General features: G+C 40.2%; 1 protein-coding gene and 1 long non-coding RNA gene across 2 annotated transcripts in view; one reads left to right on the top strand and one right to left on the bottom strand.

The window, feature by feature from the left end:
• The window catches only part of ATP6V1E1 (ATPase H+ transporting V1 subunit E1), a 31740-nt gene extending 15932 nt beyond the window's left edge, over window positions 1–15808 (bottom strand). Inside the window, exons 1-4 of the mRNA XM_003988246.6 lie at window positions 15649–15808; window positions 10048–10113; window positions 7811–7920; window positions 7369–7435 (exon numbers count right to left, since the gene is read on the bottom strand). Of these exons, the coding sequence (XP_003988295.1) occupies window positions 7369–7435; window positions 7811–7920; window positions 10048–10113; window positions 15649–15681 (276 nt within the window). The 5' untranslated portion in view covers window positions 15682–15808. The remainder of the gene's footprint in view (window positions 1–7368; window positions 7436–7810; window positions 7921–10047; window positions 10114–15648) is intronic.
• A 29-nt stretch (window positions 15809–15837) lies between these two features.
• Window positions 15838–22217, top strand: LOC123386504. Its single transcript, XR_006600450.1, has 3 exons — window positions 15838–16049; window positions 18080–18114; window positions 22075–22217. It is a non-coding gene; the product is annotated as an uncharacterized LOC123386504 (long non-coding RNA).
• Window positions 22218–22448: the final 231 nt, after the last annotated feature.

The raw sequence follows: 22448 nt of genomic DNA, 5'->3' as shown, positions 1-22448 counted from the left end.
AGTGAAACTATTAAGAGGTACTCAAAAATCAACCTCTAATTTTTTAATTTATTTTTAATGTTTTTATTTATTTTTGAGACAGAGACAGAACATGAGCAGGGGAGGGGCAGAGAGAGAGGGAGACACAGCATCTGAAGCAGGCTCCAGGCTCTAAGCTGTCAGCACAGAGCCTGATGTGGGGCTCGAACTCACAGACTGTGAGATCATGACCTGAGCTGAAGTCTGATGCTTAACCGACTGAGCCACCCAGGCGCCCCTCAACCTCTAATTTTAAGTGTCCATCAGAACAACCTAACCCCGAGAAGTATTATCACTTCAATCCGAACAGTCTGGTTAAGAAGTCATTTAAGGCTTCACACAATCTAGGAAGCTTATGAGCACAAGGATTTAAAGCATACACTCTGTAAGATGTTTGGCTGAAAGAAACTGTAGCCCCTCCTCATCGTGGAATCCCTCAAGCATTTTCTCTGGGCTGGAATTGACCAATCAACTATGGTCAAGCAAAGAGGAGTGGAGTATGGAGATAGGTTTGCTGTAAGAGAATAAAATTAAATAAAGACGACTTGTAAAGAGCAATACTAGCCATCTGTAAAAGTAGCCCACTATGAAAAATCTGGAAATAGGTTAAGTGAGGACTTTTAACACCATCTAAAACTCCAATCAAGGAGGTAGGGAAGCCAGAATAAACCCAAACTCTAGCTACGAAGGCTGAAACCTGACTGACATAAATTATACTGTCCCTTGAGTATTCCTATAACTTAAAAGATATGTCATCATAGGTGAAAGAGGCAAATTATGATCAACAATGGTACAAACCACTAATATCTTAGTGACACTCTTTGATACTAAATTCAAACTTTCTGGAGCACCTGGGTGGCTCAGTTGGTTAAGTGTCCAACTCTTGATATTGACTCACAGTTTGTGAGATGGAGCCCCACATCAGGCTCTGTGCTGACAGTACAAAGCCTGCTTGGGATTCTCTCTCTCTCAAAATAAATAAACATTTAAAAAATAAATAAATTCCAACCTTCTGATTATCATCTGGCTCCCCAAGCAGCTTTTCCAAGGAGAGATGTGTAAATTACTGCAGTTCACATGTCAGTTTACATTTTATTATCAGTATTTTGGAAGGACATATCTGCCCACTTGAACCTGACTGCCTCTAACCTAACTGCCCTCTTTTTTTTTTTTTTAATTTTTTTTTTTTCCAACGTTTATTTATTTTTGGGACAGAGAGAGACAGAGCATGAACGGGGGAGGGGCAGAGAGAGAAGGAGACACAGAATCGGAAACAGGCTCCAGGCTCTGAGCCATCAGCCCAGAGCCAGGCTCCAGGCTCTGAGCCGTCAGCCCAGAGCCTGACGCGGGGCTCTGGGCTCACAGACCGCAAGATCGTGACCTGGCTGAAGTCGGACGCTTAACCGACTGCGCCACCCAGGCGCCCCCTAACTGCCCTCTTAAACCTGACTGTTTTATAGGAAACAGAAGGTTCAAAGTGCTTAAAAAATTTGCCCACCGAATAGCTGATACCGGGAAACAGAAATTCAAATCTCACAGGAATTCCAAAGCTTGTGCTCTTAAACATCAGGGCAGGCAAGGAAAAAGGATAAACATCAGAGAAAATAACTACTAGAAATAAAATGTTTTCAAACAGCAAAATCCATTTAAAGCAGGTATGTATGCTTCGATGAATATGTAACCCTGTCTGCTCTGTTTCCTCAGCCCTCTAAGCCTCTTACTGTGTTTGCTAAACTGTAAATTACTTGATGGTAAGAAGTTAGACTTGGCAAAGGGCTAAGGAAACACATGTCTTTAGAACTAAAATTATAGAAATGTTTATTTTCACAAAATTCTCACTATAAATTAAAAAAATAAAAGCTCCGCTGTACACTGAACTCAAGTTGCATGCTATAGAATACTTGTAACTTTGTATCTGAGATCAATGCACCAGCAGCTCCCACAGCCCCGCTCCTTAGGAGGCCATGCACATGCCTCCAGTTCCTCACCACACACTTACTTACACCACACACTTTTCAGGCCATTACAGTCTGGCTTTCTTTCTGCCTTCATTAATCCAATGAAAGTGCTCTGGCAAAAGTCAGAAATGACACCTTGAATGCCAAATCTGTGCTCTACCTACTCTGATTCTTAGAAGCATTAGCTGCTATTTTAGATTCTCATTTTGTTCAAGTTTTCTGTTCCCTTAGCTTCTTATTCTTCTCCAACACGACTGCTTTTTTCTTCATGTTTCCTTAGCAATCCCTTATCTTCCTGCCTATTAAATATGATGCTTCTTGGGGGTACCTGGCTAGCTCAGTTGGTAGAGTATGCAACTCTTGATCTTGGGGTCATGAGTTTAAGCCCCACATTGAGTGCAGAGCTTACTTAATTAAAAAAAAAAAAAAAAAAGATGCTTCTCAGTTTGTTTACTTGGCCCTATAATTTGACATCCACAACCTTGGTGATCTCATCCATTCCTTCAGCTCCACCTGGAATCAGTGTGCTGTCCATATAGAAGTTCCAACCTCTCAGGACGCCTGGCTGGCTTAGTCAGTGCAGTGTGCACCTCTTGATCTCAGGGCTATGGGTTCGAATCTCACAATGGGTGTAGAAATTACTTAAAAATAAAATTTTGGGGGCGCCTGGGTGGCTCAGTAGGTTGAGCGTCCGACTTCGGCTCAGGTCATGATCTCGCGGTCCATGGGTTCGAGCCCCGCATCGGGCTCTGTGCTGACAGCTCAGAGCCTGGAGCCTGTTTCAGATTCTGTGTCTCCCTCTCTCTCTGACCCTCCCCGACTTGCACTCTGTCTCTGTCTCAAAAATAAATAAACGTTAAAAAAAATTAAAAAAAATAAAAATAAAAATAAAAATAAAATTTTGGGGGTGCCTGGGTGGTTCAGTTGTTTAAGCATCAGACTCTTGATTTTTGCTCAGGTCATGATCTCAAGGTTTGTGAGTTCGAGCCCCATGTTGGGCTCTGCAGTGACAGTGCAGAGCCTGCTCAGGATTCTTTCTCTCTGCCCCTCCAGCTCTCTCTCAAAAAAAAAAAAAAAAAAAAAAAAAATCAATCAACTTACAACCACAACTCATACACAGCATACTAGGATATTAAATTCCATAAAAGCAGGAGCTAAATTTTATTATATCTCTAGTAATTAGAATTGTGCTTGCACCTGGTAAGAATTCAAATATTTGATAATAAATGATTAATCTAAATTTTAGATATTAATGGGGTGCCTGGATGGCTTAGGCGGTTAAGCAGCCGACTTTGGCTCAGGTCATGATCTCAGGGAGTTCAAGCTCTGCATCAGATGAGCTCCAGGCCCACTTCGAATAGTGCGGAGTCTGAGTGGAATTCTCTCTCACCCTCCCTCTCTGCCCCTTGCTCACTTGCACCCTCTCAAAAATAAGTGAATTTTTAAAAATCACTTAAAAATAAAAACTAAATAAATAAAAATAAAAGTACTATTTTTTTTTAATTAAAAAAACAATACATGCTATAACCCTTGGCACTCATATTGAGGCCTGCTACTGAGATATTTTAAGTTACAGGTCTCTAAACTCTTGACTATACAAATAACAGCATCTACACAGTAGCTGACACAGTTGTCATTTTTGACTCCAGGCATATATCAAAGATGTAGCAACTTAAATAGTTCAGGCCTTTCTGAGCACTGGCACCAAACAGCTGGGAGAATATTTCAACTATCCAGACCAATTAAGAGAAGGGTCACCACAGGAGTAGATGGGGTGGGGAAAGTGAAGTAACACTTCTTAAACAAATACTATATGCCAAGTGTTAAGCTAGAGTATTTAAATGCATTCTTGCATTCGATCCTTATGAGAGCCTAAGAACCCTGTGTTTCAACTGGGCCAAGAGACTGATATTTGTTGGTATAAGCCTTATAGATTTGATTCCTTAAATTTTAAATTTTTATTTTTATTTTAGAGAGAGAGTGCACGTATGTAAGACACAGGAGGGCAGAGAGAGAGAGAGAGAGAGAGAGAGAGAGAGAGAGAGAGAGAGAGAGAGAATCTCAACCAGTCTCCACACTTAGTACAGAGCCCAACTCAGGACTCGATCCCACAACCCTGGGATCATTACCCAAGCCAAAACCAAAAGTCAGATGCTCAACCAAGCTACCCTAGTATCCGATTCTTTAAATTTTTAATGTGCATGTAACACTACGTAAAAATAAATTTGATGTTTTAAATATTTTATTTAATTTTGAAGTTTATTTACTTTAAGAGAGATAGAATAAGTGGGGAGGGGCAAAGAGAGAGGGAGAAAGAGAATCCCAAGCAGGCTCCATGCTGTCAGTGCACAACCTGACATGGGGCTCGATCTCACAAACCATGAGATCACGACCTGAACCGTTATCAAAAGTTGGACACTGAACCAACTGGGCCACCCACATGCCCCTTTATTTTTTAAAAGTAGGCTCCACACCTAACTTGGGGCTTGAACTCACGACCCCAAGATCAAGAGTTGCATGCTCTACCAACTGAGTCAGGTACCCCAAAATAAATTTTAAACAGTTTAAAAATTATTTTTAAAAAGAGAAAAACCCAGAAGCACCTGGGTGGCTCAGTCAGTTAAGTGTCTGACTTTGGTTTAGGTCATGATCTCACAGTTTGGGAGTTCGAGCCCCATGTCAAGCTCTGTGCTGACAGCTCAAGCCTGGAGCCTGCTTCGGATTCTGTGTCTCCCTCTCTCTCTGTCCCTTGGCCACTCATGCTCTGTCTCTCTCTCTCTCACTCTCTCTCAAAAATAAACAAACCTTAAAAAAAAAATTAAAATAAAAAAGAGAAAAACCCAGCCCTCTGAACCAAGCACCATAATTAATACATACCAAAGAGGAAATTGAGGGTCAGAAATAATAATTTACTCAAACTAATATGGCAAAGCTGAAAGACTTGTAAGCCCAAATTCTTTTACAACAAACTACCTTCCCTAAGCACATACTATTATTTTAAGAGAAGCGTATAAACTAGGTCAATCAATTCTGGTTGCTAAAGAAATCTGAATCCTGTGGAAAAAAATCAACCACTGGTTACTGAAACTCAACATTTTAGTGAAGACACTAGGTAACAACTACCCTCAGGTGTTAACATTTTGCAGTCAACATTTCCACAAAAAGCTGTCTAGTCCTCCTTTTATATTTTATAGAGTATGAACTATTCATTCCCATGTAACAAGATAATTTAGCAACACATTCCCTATTTTCCCATATTCCTAGAATTTAAAAGCATTCACATTTGAAGTGCTATAAAGGTTATGTTAATTAGCAATCTCTGTTGTCCTGAACTTCAGCCCCTCACTTAACATCCTGACAGACACATCCAACTGGAGATTTCTTGGCCCCTTAAAGTATGTCCAAAAGTAAGCTAGCTATTTTTTTGTTTTGTTTTTGTTTTTTGTTTGTTTGTTTGTTTTAAGCTAGCTATTCTTAAAAGACCTTGCCCTCCAGGAGCACCTGGGTGGCCCAGTTGGTTAAGCATCCAACTTCAGCTCAGGTCAGGATCTCACAGTTTGTGAGTTGGAGCCCCAGGTTGGCTTCTGCACTGACAGCTAGAACCTGGAGCCTGCTTCAGATTGTGTCTCTTTCTCCCTCTCTGCCCCTCCCCCACTTGTGTGTGCACATTCGCTCTCTCTCAAAAATAAACTTAAAAAAAAAAAAAAAAAAAAGAGCTTGCCCTCCTAACTTCCCATTTCATTAACACAATCACCATTCTCCTAGTTAACCACATCTGAAATTCAGTATTTAGCACTGAATTTGGAAGAAGAAGAGTTAGTAGTCAATGTCTGGAAAGTCTTCCTGCAAAATGTGTCAACACTGACACACTTATATTCGTTTGTGTTTCTTTAATCTTCTAAGAAAGTGGTATGTTTTTAGGGCACCTGGGTGGCTCAGTCACTTAGGCATCCAACTCTTGATTTCAGCACAGGTCATGATCTCAGGATCATGAGATTGAGCCCCCACATCAGGCTCCATGATGGGCCTGGAGCCTGCTTGGGATTCTCCCTCTCCTTCTGCTCCCCTGCTTGCATGAACAGACACACTCTCTCAAACAAACAAACCAAAGAAAGGTATGTTTGCCATTTATTCAAATTTTATATTTTTAGTTTTATAGCTTTTTCATATGAATGCTGGCTTATTCACTAGCATTTACCCATAGTTTTTGTAACCATTTATCCGTAGTTTTTGTAACCACTACAAAGGAATCTACTTTTTATTTTACTTGCTAATTGGTTATTGTTGGTATATAGAAAAACTATTCATTTTTTATACTCTCTTTATAGCCAGTCACCACTTTGAACTAATCACTAGTTCTTACAGTTTTTCAGATGTTATATTTTTTGTATAGGCAATCATATCTGCAAAAAAAATTATTCCTTCTTAATTTGTGTATAATTCCTATTTCTCCACCTTAAAGGAATCTAAGGCCTCCACCACAATGAAGAACAGTGGAAACAGCAGGCATCCTTGTTGGTTCCTGAAATATAATTTATATGAATATTTTTTTTCAGTAAACACTACACACAATGTGAGGCTCAAACTCACAACCCTGATATCAAGACTCACATGCTCTCATGACTGAGCCAGTCAAGAGTCCCTAATTCAAATACCTTTAAACTTTCTCAACTAAATGTATGTTTCAGTAGGTTTCTGCCTTCTTCCTCAGATGACAATACTTCCCAAATGGTTATCTTGTGTCTAACCTCTTCCCTCTTATTTTTTTTTTTAATATTTATTCATTTTTGAGACAGAGTGTGAGTGGGGGAGGGGCAAAGAGAGAGGGAGACACAGAATCGGAAGCAGGCTCCAGGCTCTGAGCTGTCAGCACAGAGCCCAACACAGGGCTCAAACTCACGGACTGTGAGATCATGACCTCACCTGAAGTCAAATGCTTAATTGACTGAGCCACCCAGGTGCTCCTAACCTCTTCCCTCTTAAATTTAGCCTACATACTCATACCATGAACCCTATTTATGATAATTCTCATAAAATAAAATAAAAACTTCAATAGCTTCTACTGAAAATAGGTGAAGTCTTTTAGCCTTGCACTCTTGACCATAATTTTACTAATTTTATTCGTCTCTATCACCCTCACATACTGTATGGTCCACCCATAATGTGCTGTATAACCAAAAAAGTCTATACGCTCTGTGAGATCAGAGGGTCTTTGAAGACATGGCAATATCTTATTCACTTTGTATTTACTACAACACCTAGTATAATGATTTGCTGACCAAATGTTTTCTAAAAACCATTCACCTCCTTAATTAGCTAATGCTAACTAGTGCATTCTCTATAATAGGTGAATAAACACTTTACAATTTTATAATAGGGGCTAATTACTCACTGTAATAAGGTCATCTCTCGCTCTGAGGACTTTGAGCCTTGCTTGATTCATCAAATTAGACATCTGACTGCAAAAGATATGGAAAAATAGTAGCAGTACAGCATAAAAATATAGAAACTGTAGAAAAAATATACAGCTTCCTACATACGCACAAATACTCCTCTTTGCATATACTCGAGTGGCTTCTATAAACTTATTTTCAAAGATAAAGAAGCACTTTTATATCAGTTATTCCCACTGTTTTTTCAATAATCCTGTGAAGCTTCCATTTTCACAAAGGAAGGAAAATAATTAAGCAACTTGCCCAAGGTGAGAAAAGTGTAAGTTGGTCCAGTTAAGACTTGAATCCATACCTCCCTGACTCCAAAGCACATGCTCTGTCTTTTGTCCCACTGACTTTTCAAAGCTTCCTTAGCTAATATTGTGACCAGGATCTACTTACATTTTCTTCTGCTGCTCAATCTGCTTTTCTTTCTTCTCATAGTATTCCATAATCTTCAGTCTTTGGGTTTGCACAAGACGACCTTTCTCAATGTTGAACTCTTCCTCTGCCTACCAAGGAATTAATTATTATTAATTCATTACAGCAGATCTGGAGTTTTATTTTAAGCAGCTGGTAACCAGAGGTACTTGCTTATAATTATCATTTTCCATATCAAACATAGGAAGTTTATTATGACTTGTCTTCAAGAATTATTTCTAATTTACTTAAAAGAGATAACCATTGATTTTCATCATAAATGATGAACCAGAAAACTAAAAACCTGATCAAAAATAATCATACCCAGTGGTGCCTGGCTGGATCAGTTGGTAGAGCATGCCACTCTTGATCTAAGGGTCCTAAGTTCAAGCCCCACGTTGGGTGTAGAGCCTACTTAAACTAAAAATTAAAAAAAAAAGAAAAAGAAAAAGGATAATAGTACCTACCCACAAAGTCATAAAGGATATATTGATAGAAGGTTCTGTATGTGAAAAAAATCATTGGGGCGCCTTGGTTGAGCATCCGACTTCCGCTCAGTTCATGATTTTGTGGTTCATGGGTTTGAGCCCCGCATCAGGCTCTCTGCCATCTGTGTGGAGCCCACTTAACATCCTCTGTACCCCAGCCTCTCTCTGAACCTCTCCAACTCACACTCACTCTCTCTCAAAAATAATAAACATAAAAAAAAAATCATTATGTATTCTAAATTTAATCCATTTGCTTACTAGAGGGCTAATGAAAAGAACACAGAATTTGGAGTTTAGAAGATCTGGGTTACTGCCTAAAGAATCTGGTCAAGTAATCTCAGTTTTAGTCCTCCCTTATAAAAATAAAAGAATTATAACAGCATTCTTGCCTCCATTGATCAGAAAAATAAGATGAATCTAACAGTCGTTTTAAAATTATAAATTAGGGGTGCCTCAGTCAGTTAAGTGGCCAACTCTTGGTTTCGGCTCAGGTTATTATCTCACAGTTCATTGAGTTTGAGACCCGCATTGGGCTCTGTGTAGACAGTGTGGACCCTGTTTAGGATTCTCTCTTCCTCCCTATTTCTCCACCCCTCCCACGTGCTCTCTCTAAATAAATAAACTTTTAAAAAACTTAAAAAGAGGGGCGCCTGGGTGGCGCAGTTGGTTAAGCATCCGACTTCAGCCAGGTCACGATCTCGCGGTCTGTGAGTTCGAGCCCCGCGTCAGGCTCTGGGCTGATGGCTCAGAGCCTGGAGCCTGTTTCCGATTCTGTGTCTCCCTCTCTCTCTGCCCCTCCCCCGTTCATGCTCTGTCTCTCTCTGTCCCAAAAATAAATAAACGTTGAAAAAAAAAAAATTAAAAAAATAAATAAATAAATAAACGTTAAAAAAAATAAAAAAAAACTTAAAAAGAAAAAAACAAGCACAAATTAATGAAAAAGCAAAATAACAACATAAAAATACTACACCTCTTTAAAAAAAATTTTTTTTAATGTTTATTTATTTTTGAGAGAAAGAGAGAGACAGAGTGTGAGCAGGGGAGGGGCAGAGAGAGGGAGACACAGAATCTGAAGCAGGCTCCAGGCTCTCAGCTGTCAGCACAGAGCCCAACATGGGGCTCAAACCCATGAACTGTGAGATCATGACCTGAGCCGAAGTCAGACCCTCAGTCAACTGAGCCACCCAGGCGCCCAATACTACACCCTCCTTAACCAGCTATCATAATTACCCATAGATGCTAAATGTCTAGATTCCAGATTCCATGAGAAAATTAACCCATTACTTTTCTACTCCCTACCATAAAATTTCAGGACACTTATTGACAATCAGGATGTTTAGAAAGGAAAGTTTATTTTTTAATATTAAAGATAAGAGCTATTTGGAGTGCCTGGGTGGCTCAGTTGGTTAAGTGTCCAACTTTGGCTCAAATCATGATCTCATGGTTCCTGAGTTCAAGCCTCACACTGAGTCTCGAATCATGGCATCGGGCTCTGCTGTCAACACAGAGCCTGCTTCGGATCCTCTGTCCCCCTCTCTCTCTGCCTCTTCCCCGCTCATGTTTTCTCTCTCTCTCAAAAATAAACATTAAAAAAATATTTAAAAAAGAGAAAAGATATTCTTAGCAGTCCTATGTGATGTGTTGTTAAACAACTAGTAAAATTACTCCTTACCAAAGCAAAAACAATACGAAATTTTGATAATTTCTTAAACCTAGAAAAGGAAATCTCACCTTTGCATCTATTTCTTCTGCTTTCTCATTGGCTTCCTGTTCAATAAAAGCCATCATATGCTTAATCTGTAAGAAAAAAATGAAAAGATTATTTTATTTTTGAGTATAACAAGAAAAGAAAATGTACCTATCTTTTCTGATTCATTCAACAATCAATCATTATTGAATGCATATTATGTGCCAGGCATTGTATACAAGGATAAATGAGATAATTTCTGGTCTCAGATATCTTATAATCTGGAATTTGCTCTAGCAAATGGACCAGATGCAATATTCAATATCACAGAACATTATCCTGTTCTCAAAGCACTTAGAGTTTATGGGGGAGGATGGACTAAATATATACCCTCCTCTACTTCATACCCCTTTTGGCCAGGACCCTCTTTTTCTCTTTTCCATTTCTAATAAAATGGATCAAAGACCTATTTAGATTTACTTTTTCAACTTTTTAAAAAAGATTTTATTTTTAAGATTTTTTTATTTTTTATTTTTAAGTAATCTCTGTACCCAACATGGAACTTGAACTTATAACACTGAGATCAAGAGTCACATGCTCTACTGACTGAGCCAGCCAGGTGCCCCATACTTTTTCAACTTTCTTACCTTCTACTCTCAACATACTTTAATTCACTTCTACCCCTTCAGTCCACTGAAATTACTCTCATAAAATGACAATAATCTCCTAGTCCTTAAATCTTGGCCTTACCTTAATTGACATTTCAGCATCTCTTGTTATGTTGACCAATCCTCCCTTCTTAAACAATCTCTTCCTTTTGACTTCCTTGTTCTCCTTCAGTGCCTCTGCCTCCTAGACTGCTCTTTTTTAGATATCCTACTCACAGCAACCTAAATCCAAAACACTCACTAATGAACTGTTAACCACTCCAGGCCCCCAACTTTGATCTCTATCTGGAGGATTAGTACAACATTCAACTTTGACTCTTCCTTGTACCTCAGTCCTCACATCCAATCAACCACCAAGTCCAATCAATTCTCTCTTCCAATGGTTCTTTTATTTGTCCACATCTCTCTATCTTCTTAGCCACTATCCTAGTCTTTGCTATCACCATCTCTCAGCTGAATTATGGCCACAGCTTCCAAATCTGTCTACTGGCCTCCAGCCCTGTTTCCTCTTTCATCAACTCTACACTGCAACCAGAAAGATCCTTTAAAAAATGTTGGTCTCATCACATATCACGTTCCCCCACACCCCAACTTGCTTTATGATCAAGCTCAAAGATTTTAGAAGGTACATGATCTGGTCAATGCTTACCTTGCCAGCATTATATGAAAAATAACTTTCACCACTCGCCACTCTTCAGACTCTTGGTTCCTATCCTACTAAACTTATTTCAGTTTTTCTGTTCCTTGAGTTCACTACTCTCTCCCTCATTTCCGAGATTTCAAATATGTTGTTCCTTCCACTTGGAATACTCTTCCTCCTGCTTCATCTAGCTAACTTCTTGGGATTCAGCTTGCTTAACTGCCTTTGGAAAATCTTTTCTGAATTTCTCACCTACATGCATCTAGGGCACTCCACACTTCCTCTACCTAAATACATATTCATAATTCCTTGCTTACTTGTCCCTATCCACAACTAAACTATAAGGTGAGGTCCTTGTTAAAGGGGTTTAGAGCTCTGGCTACAGAGAATAAAGTCCACTGAAGTCTTCTGAATGGGGCTTGGGGTGACTGATCCAATTTAGACTCATAAATGAAGTATTGTCTACGGTGAAGATGTAAAATACACCCAAGTGAATATACAAGTAACACAGCTCACCAAACTCACTAGTAGTTTCATTTCATAGGGGCTCTATATGAAAGAAATGATGAATAAAAAAAAAGCTGATTTTAAAAACATCAATAAGCTCTAGGTTAATTCATTGTGTTTATTAATTCTCCCATCTAAGGTAAGCTCCATGAGTACTGAGATCTTGTCTTTTATATCATCATAACTCCAGAAGGGAACAACTGCCACTACAGTGGGTAATCAATAAACATTTGTGAATGAATGAGAACCTGCTGGGTATTTTAAGCCTGTTGAGATATCCCAAGTACTTTTTATTTTTATATAAATATATTTTTTTACTTAAAAAAATTTTTTTAACGTTTTTATTTATTTTTGAAGGAGAGAGACAGAGCATAAACGGGGGAGGAGCAGAGAGAGAGGGAGACACAGAATCTGCAGCAGGCTCCAGGCTCTGAGCTGTCAGCACAGAGCCCAACGCGGGGCTCGAACTCACGAACCATGAGATCATGACCTGAGCTGAAGTCGGATACTTAACCGACTGAGCCACCCAGGCGCCCTATATTTTTTTAAATGTTTATTTATCTTTGAGAGGGAGAGACAGTGTGAGTGGGGGAGGGGCAGAGAGAGAGAGAGAGACAGAGACAGAGACAGAGAGAGACAGAGAGACAGAACTCGAAGCAGCCTGAGCTGTCAGCGCAGAGCCTGATGCAGGGCTTGAATCATCAGATCATGCTTAGTTGGATGCTTAACCAACTGAGCCACCTATGCGCCACCCCCCCCCCCCAGTACATTTGAGAGTTTAACAATCTGGAAACAATTCCCAGCTTCTCCATATACCACAAAGATATCATAAAATTAAGGTACACACAGATGTACAAAAGTGAGTCAAGATTTGTTTCATAATAAGGTGAACAAACTTAACACTACTGAACTATACACTTAAAAATGGCTGAGTAAGTTTGTTTTATATATTTTTTAAAAAGTGTATTAATAGGGGCGCCTGGGTGGCTCAGTCAGTTAAGCATCTGACTTCGGCTCACGTCATGATCTCGCGGTTTGTGAGTTCAAGCCCCGCATCGGGCTCTGTGCTGACAGCTCAGAGCCTGGAGCCTGTTTCATATTCTGTGTCTCCCTCTCTCTCTCTGACCCTCCCCCGTTCATGCTCTGTCTCTCTCTGTCTCAAAAATAAATAAACGTTAAAAAAAATTTTTAATAAAAAAATAATAATTTAATATAAAGTGCATTAATAATACAAGCTCATGCCATCAAAGTCTTAAAGAAAACACACAGTATGGTTTTAAAAGGTAAGATTTCCTTTTTATCAAAATTCTTAGCAGCTACCCTATGCTTGAGGAACCAAAATAAGTATGATAATCAGAGCCTATTTCATAGGTAATACAATACTTATGAAGTCTCAGGCCTTGAAATATTTGTAGTACCTAATCCAGAGGTACATTGTATAGAAAAACTGTGACCTTGCTAAAAGCATTAACCCCCACAGATTTGTGTGTGTGTTCACGGTAAGGAATCTTATCTCCACACGTTCAGTTTGAAGCCTTACTGAACTCAGTTTGGAATTTTAAAGTAGTTAGTTTAAATACAGTAATCAAAACAGGTGTTTATAAATGCCACAAGGCATGGGCCTGTAGAGGTGAACTCTGATTCAAACCTGCATTATCGGCCTTTATCACTCATGGTGGACCCTCTGCTACCAGATTTGACTAGATCAGCACAGCCTAGAGCAAAACACACTCATTTTAACCCAGGTCAGAGAACCTGTTTACAGCCAACATGATCATATTCTGTCTTCAGGAGTTCCAACAAGAGAAATAGTGAAACCCTTCAGGACATTTAACTCCGCACCTAAGGCAGAAAAATCTGGCCTTTAGAAAATACTTTTCTTCTTCCTGCTAACCCTACTAGGTTTTAAGTTTTTTGAAGTCAGATTCCTTCGAAAATTTAATGAAATAACCATACTCCCCACATAAAAACAAATATATATAAATTTTTTTTTTAGATTTGTTTATTTTTGAGATATAAAGAGACAGAGTAAGAGCAGGGGAGGGGCAGAGACAGAAGGAGACACAGAATTTGAAGCAGGCTCCAGGCTCCCAGTTGTCAGCACAGAGTCCCATGAAAGGCTCGAACTCACAAACCGTGAGATCATGACCTGAGCCAAAGTCGGATGCCCAACCACCTAAGCCACCCAGGCACCCCTACATAAATATTTTAATACAATAGGGAAGACATCAGGGAATCCTCTATTTATAAACACTTACTACATGCTTGGTGCCTGGCCTATTCACTGCTGCAAATACAGGGAACAAAATACACTGCCCTTATGGAGCTTAGAGTGTGGAGAGGCAGAGAACAGATTTCTTCATCTTTCAATTTTACAGAAAAAACAAATAGTTTCAGTCTAAGGAAATATACCACTTTATCTTTATAATATATTTTTCCTGGGGAAGCCTTATTCTTCAATAAGTAGGGTAGGAAAAAGATGAAGGAACAAGTGGAAGAAGAGAATCAGCACTGTAATTGTGACTACTAGAAGGTATGGAAGGCACAGTACTTTTCCACTGCACCAAGTTTCTCCTATAGTAAAAATCAGAAATAGCAGTTTATATGTTAAAAACCCCATTGTTTTGTAAGAATATTGTTAAGATTTCTTAATCTTCTCCATAGACACTATTTTTGTTACACGATTTCCCCTTTAAGATTAGCATAAGACCACTGATGAAGAAACACTCCATTCTTAGTGCATACTAGATTAAAATGCAGAGTCATTTCCTAGGAAAAGGAAAAAATATTTTATTGGTCACTTAAGATTCATAAGGCAGTGAGTGAGCTTTAGTCAGAGAATTTTCCCAGCACTTCAAAAAGAAATGGACTTAGTTCTCTAAATTACCTAAAGATTAAATTGCAGGCTTAAGCTTCTTTCTCTGAAAAACCTTTTGGCAATATGACTACTAAATTCAAGGACCCTGGTTGCAAAGTATCTATGCAGGGCAAATGGAAACCACTTTTTCCTGTTACTTACAGGCCTATCAATGCCAATATATTATCCTGGGAGACTTTCAAATTATAACTTTCTCAATGCCTACAAACTCGAAGGTATGACACCTTAAAAACACAAAAACAAAAAACCCCTAAAGTTTCCCAGGACTGTTTATACACTTGCAAAAATAATGTAGGTTCACGACTTCCATCATTTTTTTCCACTGACCTGGACTTACTTACTTTATGCCAAACACTGGCGCTAGAGTTCATAAATGTTAAGAGAGGAATTCTACATTATGATTAATAAATATTTACAAAATATTAACGTACACACTTACTGAGAGAGCAACCATTACAATTCATTATGATAGAGGGGATTCTTCCAAGATGAAGATAAACAGTTCATAAAATGAATGACCTCAAAACAACATTGGAAGCAGCGGTCTCCCATCAGCACTTTATCCTACTGTGAACCCTTCTCCCAGGGTTAAAAATCAAACGAAAAAGAGGTTTTTAATCCTTGCATTCAATTTGCATTTCAACCCTTGTTTTCAATTCTCTGCTCTAACAACCACAGCGAGTACCCTGGGAAAATAGGGAATGCCGAGGTGGGAGGCAAAAAGCCAGCAGCACATCAAGGAGGCGGCACGCGAAACCCCAGCTGAAGACATAAGGCTGTGAGTCAAACCTCCCTCCCGCAGACAGACCACTAAGCCCTGGGGACTTGAGGTAAGGGACCCCTCCTTCGGCATCTGGGCTGCCCGAGGCCCGCGTCCTCCCTGAGCCGGGTTCCAGCCCGTCACCCCGGGACTGACGCTGCGACTACGCCAGACCCAACCGCAGGCCCTCACCTGCTTTTGCACGTCAGCATCGCTGAGAGCCATAGCGAAAGTGGTGCTAGGCCGGAGGCACACTGGCTGGAACGCGATTAGAACAGGGAGGTAAAAGGAAGGGGAAAAGAAAACCCGGCGCAGGTTTTGGCTTCCTTTGCTTTATAACTCCAGCTTCCGGTTCCTGCCAGGTGACGGCACACTCCCGCCCTTCTCAGCCAGTGGGAAAAGAGCTGGTTCGGGGAAGTCCCGCCCTGGCCCCGCCTTTCCCTGGCTGGGCGCCTGCGCGGGCAGTCCTTCTTGGTTCAGTCCCAGTTCCTTTGGTCACTGGCTCGTGACTTCCGAGCTGTTTTCTTCAAAAGCCTCTTCCTCGGTAGAAGGGAGAGATTTGGAGTTCTGGTGTCTGCAATTAGTTGAATTATGTGAGTTTTTGTAGCCTTATAGCCCTTGAATTTTTTTTAGGTTTAAATTTTTAGCACAAAATCAGAATTTATTATTTTGCTTTCTTGGCCTTAATAAAAGCAAATTTCACCAATATTTTATTAATGGATTTTATTTTTAGAACAGCTTTAGATGTACAGAAAAATTAAGCAGATGAAACAGGGTTTTCGTGTATCTTTCTCCCCCTCACACACTGGTTACTGTATTAACATCTTACATTACTATGGCACATTTGTTCCAATTAATTAAGCAATATTGATGTATTGACCCAAGTCCATCATTTATTCGGATTTCTTTAGTTTTAACCTAGTGCGCTTATTCTTTTTCAGGATCCCATCCAGGATACTGTGTTTCATTTAATTGTTATGTCTCCTAAATTTGGTGGCTGTGAATGTTAACTCAACTTTTCCTTTTTGATGACCTTGACACCTTTGAGGGATACTAATTAGGTATACTATAGGATGTTCGGCTCTTGGAATTTTTCTTATGATTGGTCAGTGGTTTCGGTTGGAAGATTACAGGGGTAAAGTGCCATTTCATCACATAATACCTAGGATTCATGCTGTCAGTATGATTTTTGAGGGGTGCCTGGCCGGCTCCCTCTGAGGAGCATGTGACTTGTGGTCTCAGAGTGGTGAGTTCAAGCCCCACACTGGGTGTAGAGATTACTTAAATAAAAATTAAAAAAAATTTTTTTTAATTTTTTTTAATGTTTATTTTTGACAGAAACAGAGCATAAGTGGGGGAGGGGCAGAGAGCGAGGGAGACACAGAATCCAAAGCAGGCTCCAGGCTCCCAGCCGTCGGCACAGAGCCCAATGCAGGGCTCGAACTCACAGACCGCGAGATCATGAGCTGAGCTGAAGTCGGACGCTCAACCGACTGAGCCACCCAGGTGCCCCCAAAATTTAAAAATTTTTAAAAATACTATTTTTGATTGCTGATGCCTACTTTGGTCACATGGCAGCTTTCTCCGTTAAAGTTAAACGTTTTTCCCTTTCCATACTGTAATCTTGGGAAGGAAGTACTATGTGAAGTGCACATGTAAGGAGTGAGAAGTTATTTTCCACTTCCTTAAAGGTGGAGTATGTACAGAATTTATTTGGAATTCTTTTTTTTTTAATTTTTTTTAACGTTTTTATTTATTTTTGAGACACAGACAGAGCATGAATGGGGGAGTGGCAGAGAGAGAAGGAGACACAGAATCGGAAGCAGGCTCCAGGCTCTGAGCCATCAGCCCAGAGCCCAACGCGGGGCTTGAACTCACGGACCGTGAGATCGTGACCTGAGCCGAAGTCGGATGCTTAACTGACTGAGCCACCCAGGCGCCCCAAGAATTTATTTGGAATTCTGAATGAGCCTATGCCTTTTCCAACATCATTCCCAAGACCCGCTTAAAGGGAGTTATTCAGAAAATTAGGGCAGAAATTTCCACAGATTTGTTTGCCTCAAGCCCCATTTTCCCCCCAACTGTAAGACAAGAACTTTTGAGGGGCACCTGGGTGGCTCAGTTGGTTAAGCATACCACTCTTGATTTCAGCTCAGGTCATGATCATACAGTTTGTGAGTTTGAGCCCCGGATTCTCTCTCCCTCTCTGCCCTCCCTGGCTCGCATACCCTAAATGAATGAATGAATGAATGAATGAATGAATGAATGAATGAATGAATAAACAAACACATATGTACATACATACACTAACTAACTTAAATTGTAAACAATTTTATAGGGGTGCCTGGATGACCCAGTCGGTTAAACTTCTGACTTTGGCCTTTGGCTCAAGTCATGATCTCACAGTTCGTGAGTTTAAGCCCCGCTTTGGGCTCTCTGCTGTCAGTGCAGAGCCTGATTCAGATCCTTTGTCCCCCTCCCCCACCTCTCTGCCCCTACTTCACTCTGGAGCGGGTGAGTGCACTTGTGCTCCCTCCCTCTCTTTCTCAAAAATAACTAAAACATTAAGCATTTTTTAAATCTTTATTTAAAAAATGACTTTTGAAAATTTGTTTATTTTTAGGACAGACTCCTAGCAGTAGAATTATAGGTCGAAAGGTACGTACATTTTTATTACCAACTTTTTATTTTGAGGAAATTTCAAATGTAATAAGTTGTAAGAACAATGCAATAAACTCCATTCATCTGCATTCACCAATTGTTAACATTTTGCTGTATTTGCTTTATCACTTTTCATCAATCAAATTCAGGAAATTTAACAAGTCCATTATCAGATTTTGCCATATGTCCCACCAATATCCTCTGTAGCATTTTTTTTTCCTGATCCAGGATGCAGTCCAAGATCACCTACTGTATTATCATGTCTTTTTAGTCTCCTTTAATACGGAATGGTTCTTCAGACTTTGTCTTTCCTGATAGTGACATTTTTGAAGAGTTCCACACATTTGATACTGATACTTTTCTCATAATTAGATTCAGGTTATGCATTTTGGAAGGAGCACTACATCTGTGATATTGTATCCTCAGTGCATCTCATCAGAAAACCACATTTCAGTTTGTCCTTTAATGAGAATGGTACACACATTTTTAAGGCTCTTAATACATGTTGCCAAATTGTTTTCCAGCTGTACTGGTATACAGTGATCTTTATAGTATGTGATGGATTGGTGCACATATTTGAAAACATTGGTAATGTTGGATAAGGGAAGGATTCGGCCACTAACAGAGCAATAGAAATCGGTGCAGTTGACCTTAACTTGATCAGTATTGTAATCAACTGAGCTAAACCAGTTGATAGGTGTATTTCTCTCATCTTGTTAGTTATTGTATTAATAACTTCATTCTTTGCCATCTCAGAAGACAGATTTCCAGGATTATGCCTCTTTCTAGCATCCCTAGGGCAGGGTGAGGTAGTATTCATTCATTTGAATTACAATCCCTCTTCCCATTTAATTTTTACAATGTTCTGCAAATAACAGGGTTGGGGAGTGAGAGCAGCAATCTGATGCCACATGTCTAATCATTTGTGAAATTAATGTCTAACAGATCAATGTGTTTTGGGTTTATGGAAAACAGTGTGCTGATTTTTATGATTTGTTATTAATTTGAGACAATAAAAAATATAGAAAAATACAAAGAATAATTTCAATATTCATGTAGCATGTACCAGCACCCAGAATCAACAAATAATATTTTTCACATTTACTTTAAGACTTCATTTCTAAAGTTAAATAGTGTTACAGATATAGTTGACATTCCCTTTTGTGCAACTTTCTCCTCCTCTATGTTAATGCTCTTTATAACTAGTTTCTGCAGTATTTTGCTGATTCACCAAGGAATGGACCAGGTCCTATCTGGTAAGAATATGTGTAAGCTTCATAGAGACAGTCTCTGGAGTGGAAAAGTTATTATAAGTACAATAAAAGGTTAACTAGTTGGTAGTTTTCTAAATCCAATCTCTTAGGTCTTGTGAAGCTTTTTTATTTTATTTTATTAATGTTTATTTTATTTTTGAGGGAGAGCGCATGAGGGAGAGGGGCAGAGAGAGAGGGGGACAGGCTCCTTCAGGCTCTAACTCAGGAACCATGAGATCATGACCTGAATCAAAGTCAGCCGCTCAACCAACTGAGCCATCCAGGCGCCCCTTGTGAAGCTCTTTTATATTGATTGATTGATTGATTGATGATTGGAGAGCACAAGCAGGGGAGGGGCAGAGAGAGGGGACAGAGGATCCCAAGTGGGCACTGCACTGACAGGCCGACAGCAGTGAACCTGATGTGGGGCTGGATCTCACGAACTGTGAGATCATGACCTGAGCCAAAGTTGGACGCTCAACTGAGTGAGCCACCCAGGTGCCCCTGAAGCTTTTTTAAAACAGCTTTTCAGATGGGGGTGCCTGGGTGGCTCAGTCAGTTGAACATCCGACTCTTGATTTCTGCTGGGATCATGATCCCAGGGTCAGCCGTGGGATTGAGCCCTGCGTTGGCCTGGTGCTGAGTGTGAAGCCTGCTTGTGATTCTGTCTCTCCCCCTACCCCTCTCCCCCTCACTCCCTCCCTCCCTCTCTCTCTCTCTCTCTCTCTCTCTCTCTCTCAAATTTAAAAAAAAAAAAATTAAAACAGCTTTACAGATAAATTCCAAAAATCCCACTCCTAGATGAGCCTAAATATACTTATGGCTTCACAAAATCACTGTCCTAGATTCCCGTCGGGTTAGTCACAGAAATTGTCTCACCTGCTCCCAAGCTGAGACTTCAGTCTGTGTCTTAGATGTTGAATCAGCAGAATAAAGTAACTCTTGAACTGGTTTGCTGGGGAGGACACACAGAGAGACTAGAGGTAAATGTAAATCCTCAGGGTACCTGGCTGGCTCAGTCACTAGGGCACATGACTCTTGATCTGGGGTTTGTGAGTTTGAGCCCCATGTTAGGTGTACAGATCACTAAAAAAAATAAACTTGGGGTGTCTGGGTGGCTCAGTTGGTTAAGCCTCTGACTTCGGCTCAGGTCCTGATCTCACAGTTCATAAGTTCAATCCTCATGCCGGGCTCTGTGCTGACAGCTCAGAGCCTGGAGCCTGTGTGTATCCCTCTCTCTCTGTCCCTGCCCCGCTCACGCTCTGTTATTCTCTCAAAAATAAATAAACATTAAAAAAAATAAAAATAAACTTAAAAAAAGTGTAAGTCACCTCTCTCTTTGAATGTTGAAAAATTAGGTGTTCTTTTTAAGATTTTATTTTATTTTTTTTAATTTTTTTTCAACGTTTATTTATTTTTGGGACAGAGAGAGACAGAGCATGAACAGGGGAGGGGCAGAGAGAGAGGGAGACACAGAATCGGAAACAGGCTCCAGGCTCCGAGCCATCAGCCCAGAGCCTGACGCGGGGCTCGAACTCACGGACCGCGAGATCGTGACCTGGCTGAAGTTGGACGCTTAACCGACTGCGCCACCCAGGCGCCCCTAAGATTTTATTTTTAAGTAATCTCTACACCCAATGTGGGTGCGGCTCAAACTCACAACCCTGAGACCCAAGAGTTGCATGCTCTATCGACTGAGCCAGCCAGGCGACTCTTGAAGAATTAATTTTAAAAAGAAAAAGCAAATGATACCAGAACACAGTGAAACTCTAATTTAGGTGCCCACACTTCTTACCCCTTTCCAGCTAATTTCCTACACAACAGAAAGAGTGGTTTAAAACCTAGATGGCAGAGCACCTGGGGGGCTCAATCGGTTAAACATGACCCTTGATTTTGGTTCCTAATCTCACTGTTCTTGAGTTTGAGCCCCACCTGGGGCTCTGTGCTGTCACATCATGGGGCCTGCTGGGGATTCTGTTTCCCTCTCTCTCTGCTCCTCCACCTTCCTTCCTCTCTCTCTCTCTCTCTCTCTCTCTCTCTCTCTCTCTCTCTCTCTCATTCAAAAATAAATAAACATTAAAAAAAAAAAAACAAAACTAGGGGCGCCTGGTGGCTCAATCGGTTACAGGTCCGACTTCGGCTCAGGTCATGATCTCACAGTTCGTGAGTTCAAGCCCCACATTGAACTCAGAGCCTGACAGGTCAGAGCCTGGAGCCTGCTTCAGATTCTGTGTCTCCCTCTCTCCCTGTCCCTCCCCCATTCACACTCTTGTCTCTCAAAAATGAATAAAAAAAAAAAACAAAACAAAAAAACTAAATGGCATCTAGTAACTCCCTAATTTATAACCCTCTAATGGTTTCCAATTGCTTGAGAACACTTCGCAGCTCACATGGTCTGTGTGAGTGCTGCCCAATCTGACCCTGTCTGCTTCTCTGACCTCATTGCTCCTCTTCCCTTTGCTCACCACCTTATAGCTTTACTGGTTTCTTCTCAACTCCTGGAAAACACCAAGCTTTTTGCCTGAATTCTTTTCCTGCACTTCTCACTTAGCTTGTTTTTCCTTCTTTAAGATCTCAACTTAAAATATCACCTCCTTAGAGAAAGCTTTTCATAAAGACCCTTTCACCTTCCTTTCTATTCCCGCCCCTTGTTTACCTTAGGACATGCCACAATTAAAAAAAGTTTTTCTCTTTTTGATTTTAGGTTTTTATGTGGTTTTCCAATGAAAATATCTGCTTCATAGCAGAGACTATGTATGATCTACTCATCACTGTTTTTGCAAGAATCCAGCACACTGCCTGGTAAATAGTAGGGGTTCTATAAATAATGAAAATGAGAAGGAATAAAATGACGAGTCTAGAGTTTAGATTTTATTTATTATTATTATTTTTTTTGAGTTTAGGCTTATTAATCACATCAGGCTACAGAGTAGACTTCTGTGTAACTTATAAGATCTGTCAAAAAAAAAAAAACCCACAAACAGGGCACCTGGGTGGCTCAGTCGGTTGAGCATCCGACTTTGGCTCGGGTCATGATCTGGAGGCTTGTGAGTTTGAGCCCCGCGTTGGGCTCTGTGC

The sequence above is a fragment of the Felis catus genome, chromosome B4 (genome assembly GCF_018350175.1).
Source record: "Felis catus isolate Fca126 chromosome B4, F.catus_Fca126_mat1.0, whole genome shotgun sequence".
Taxonomy (NCBI): Eukaryota; Metazoa; Chordata; class Mammalia; order Carnivora; family Felidae; genus Felis; species Felis catus.
This window is presented reverse-complemented; position numbering and strand designations above follow the sequence as displayed.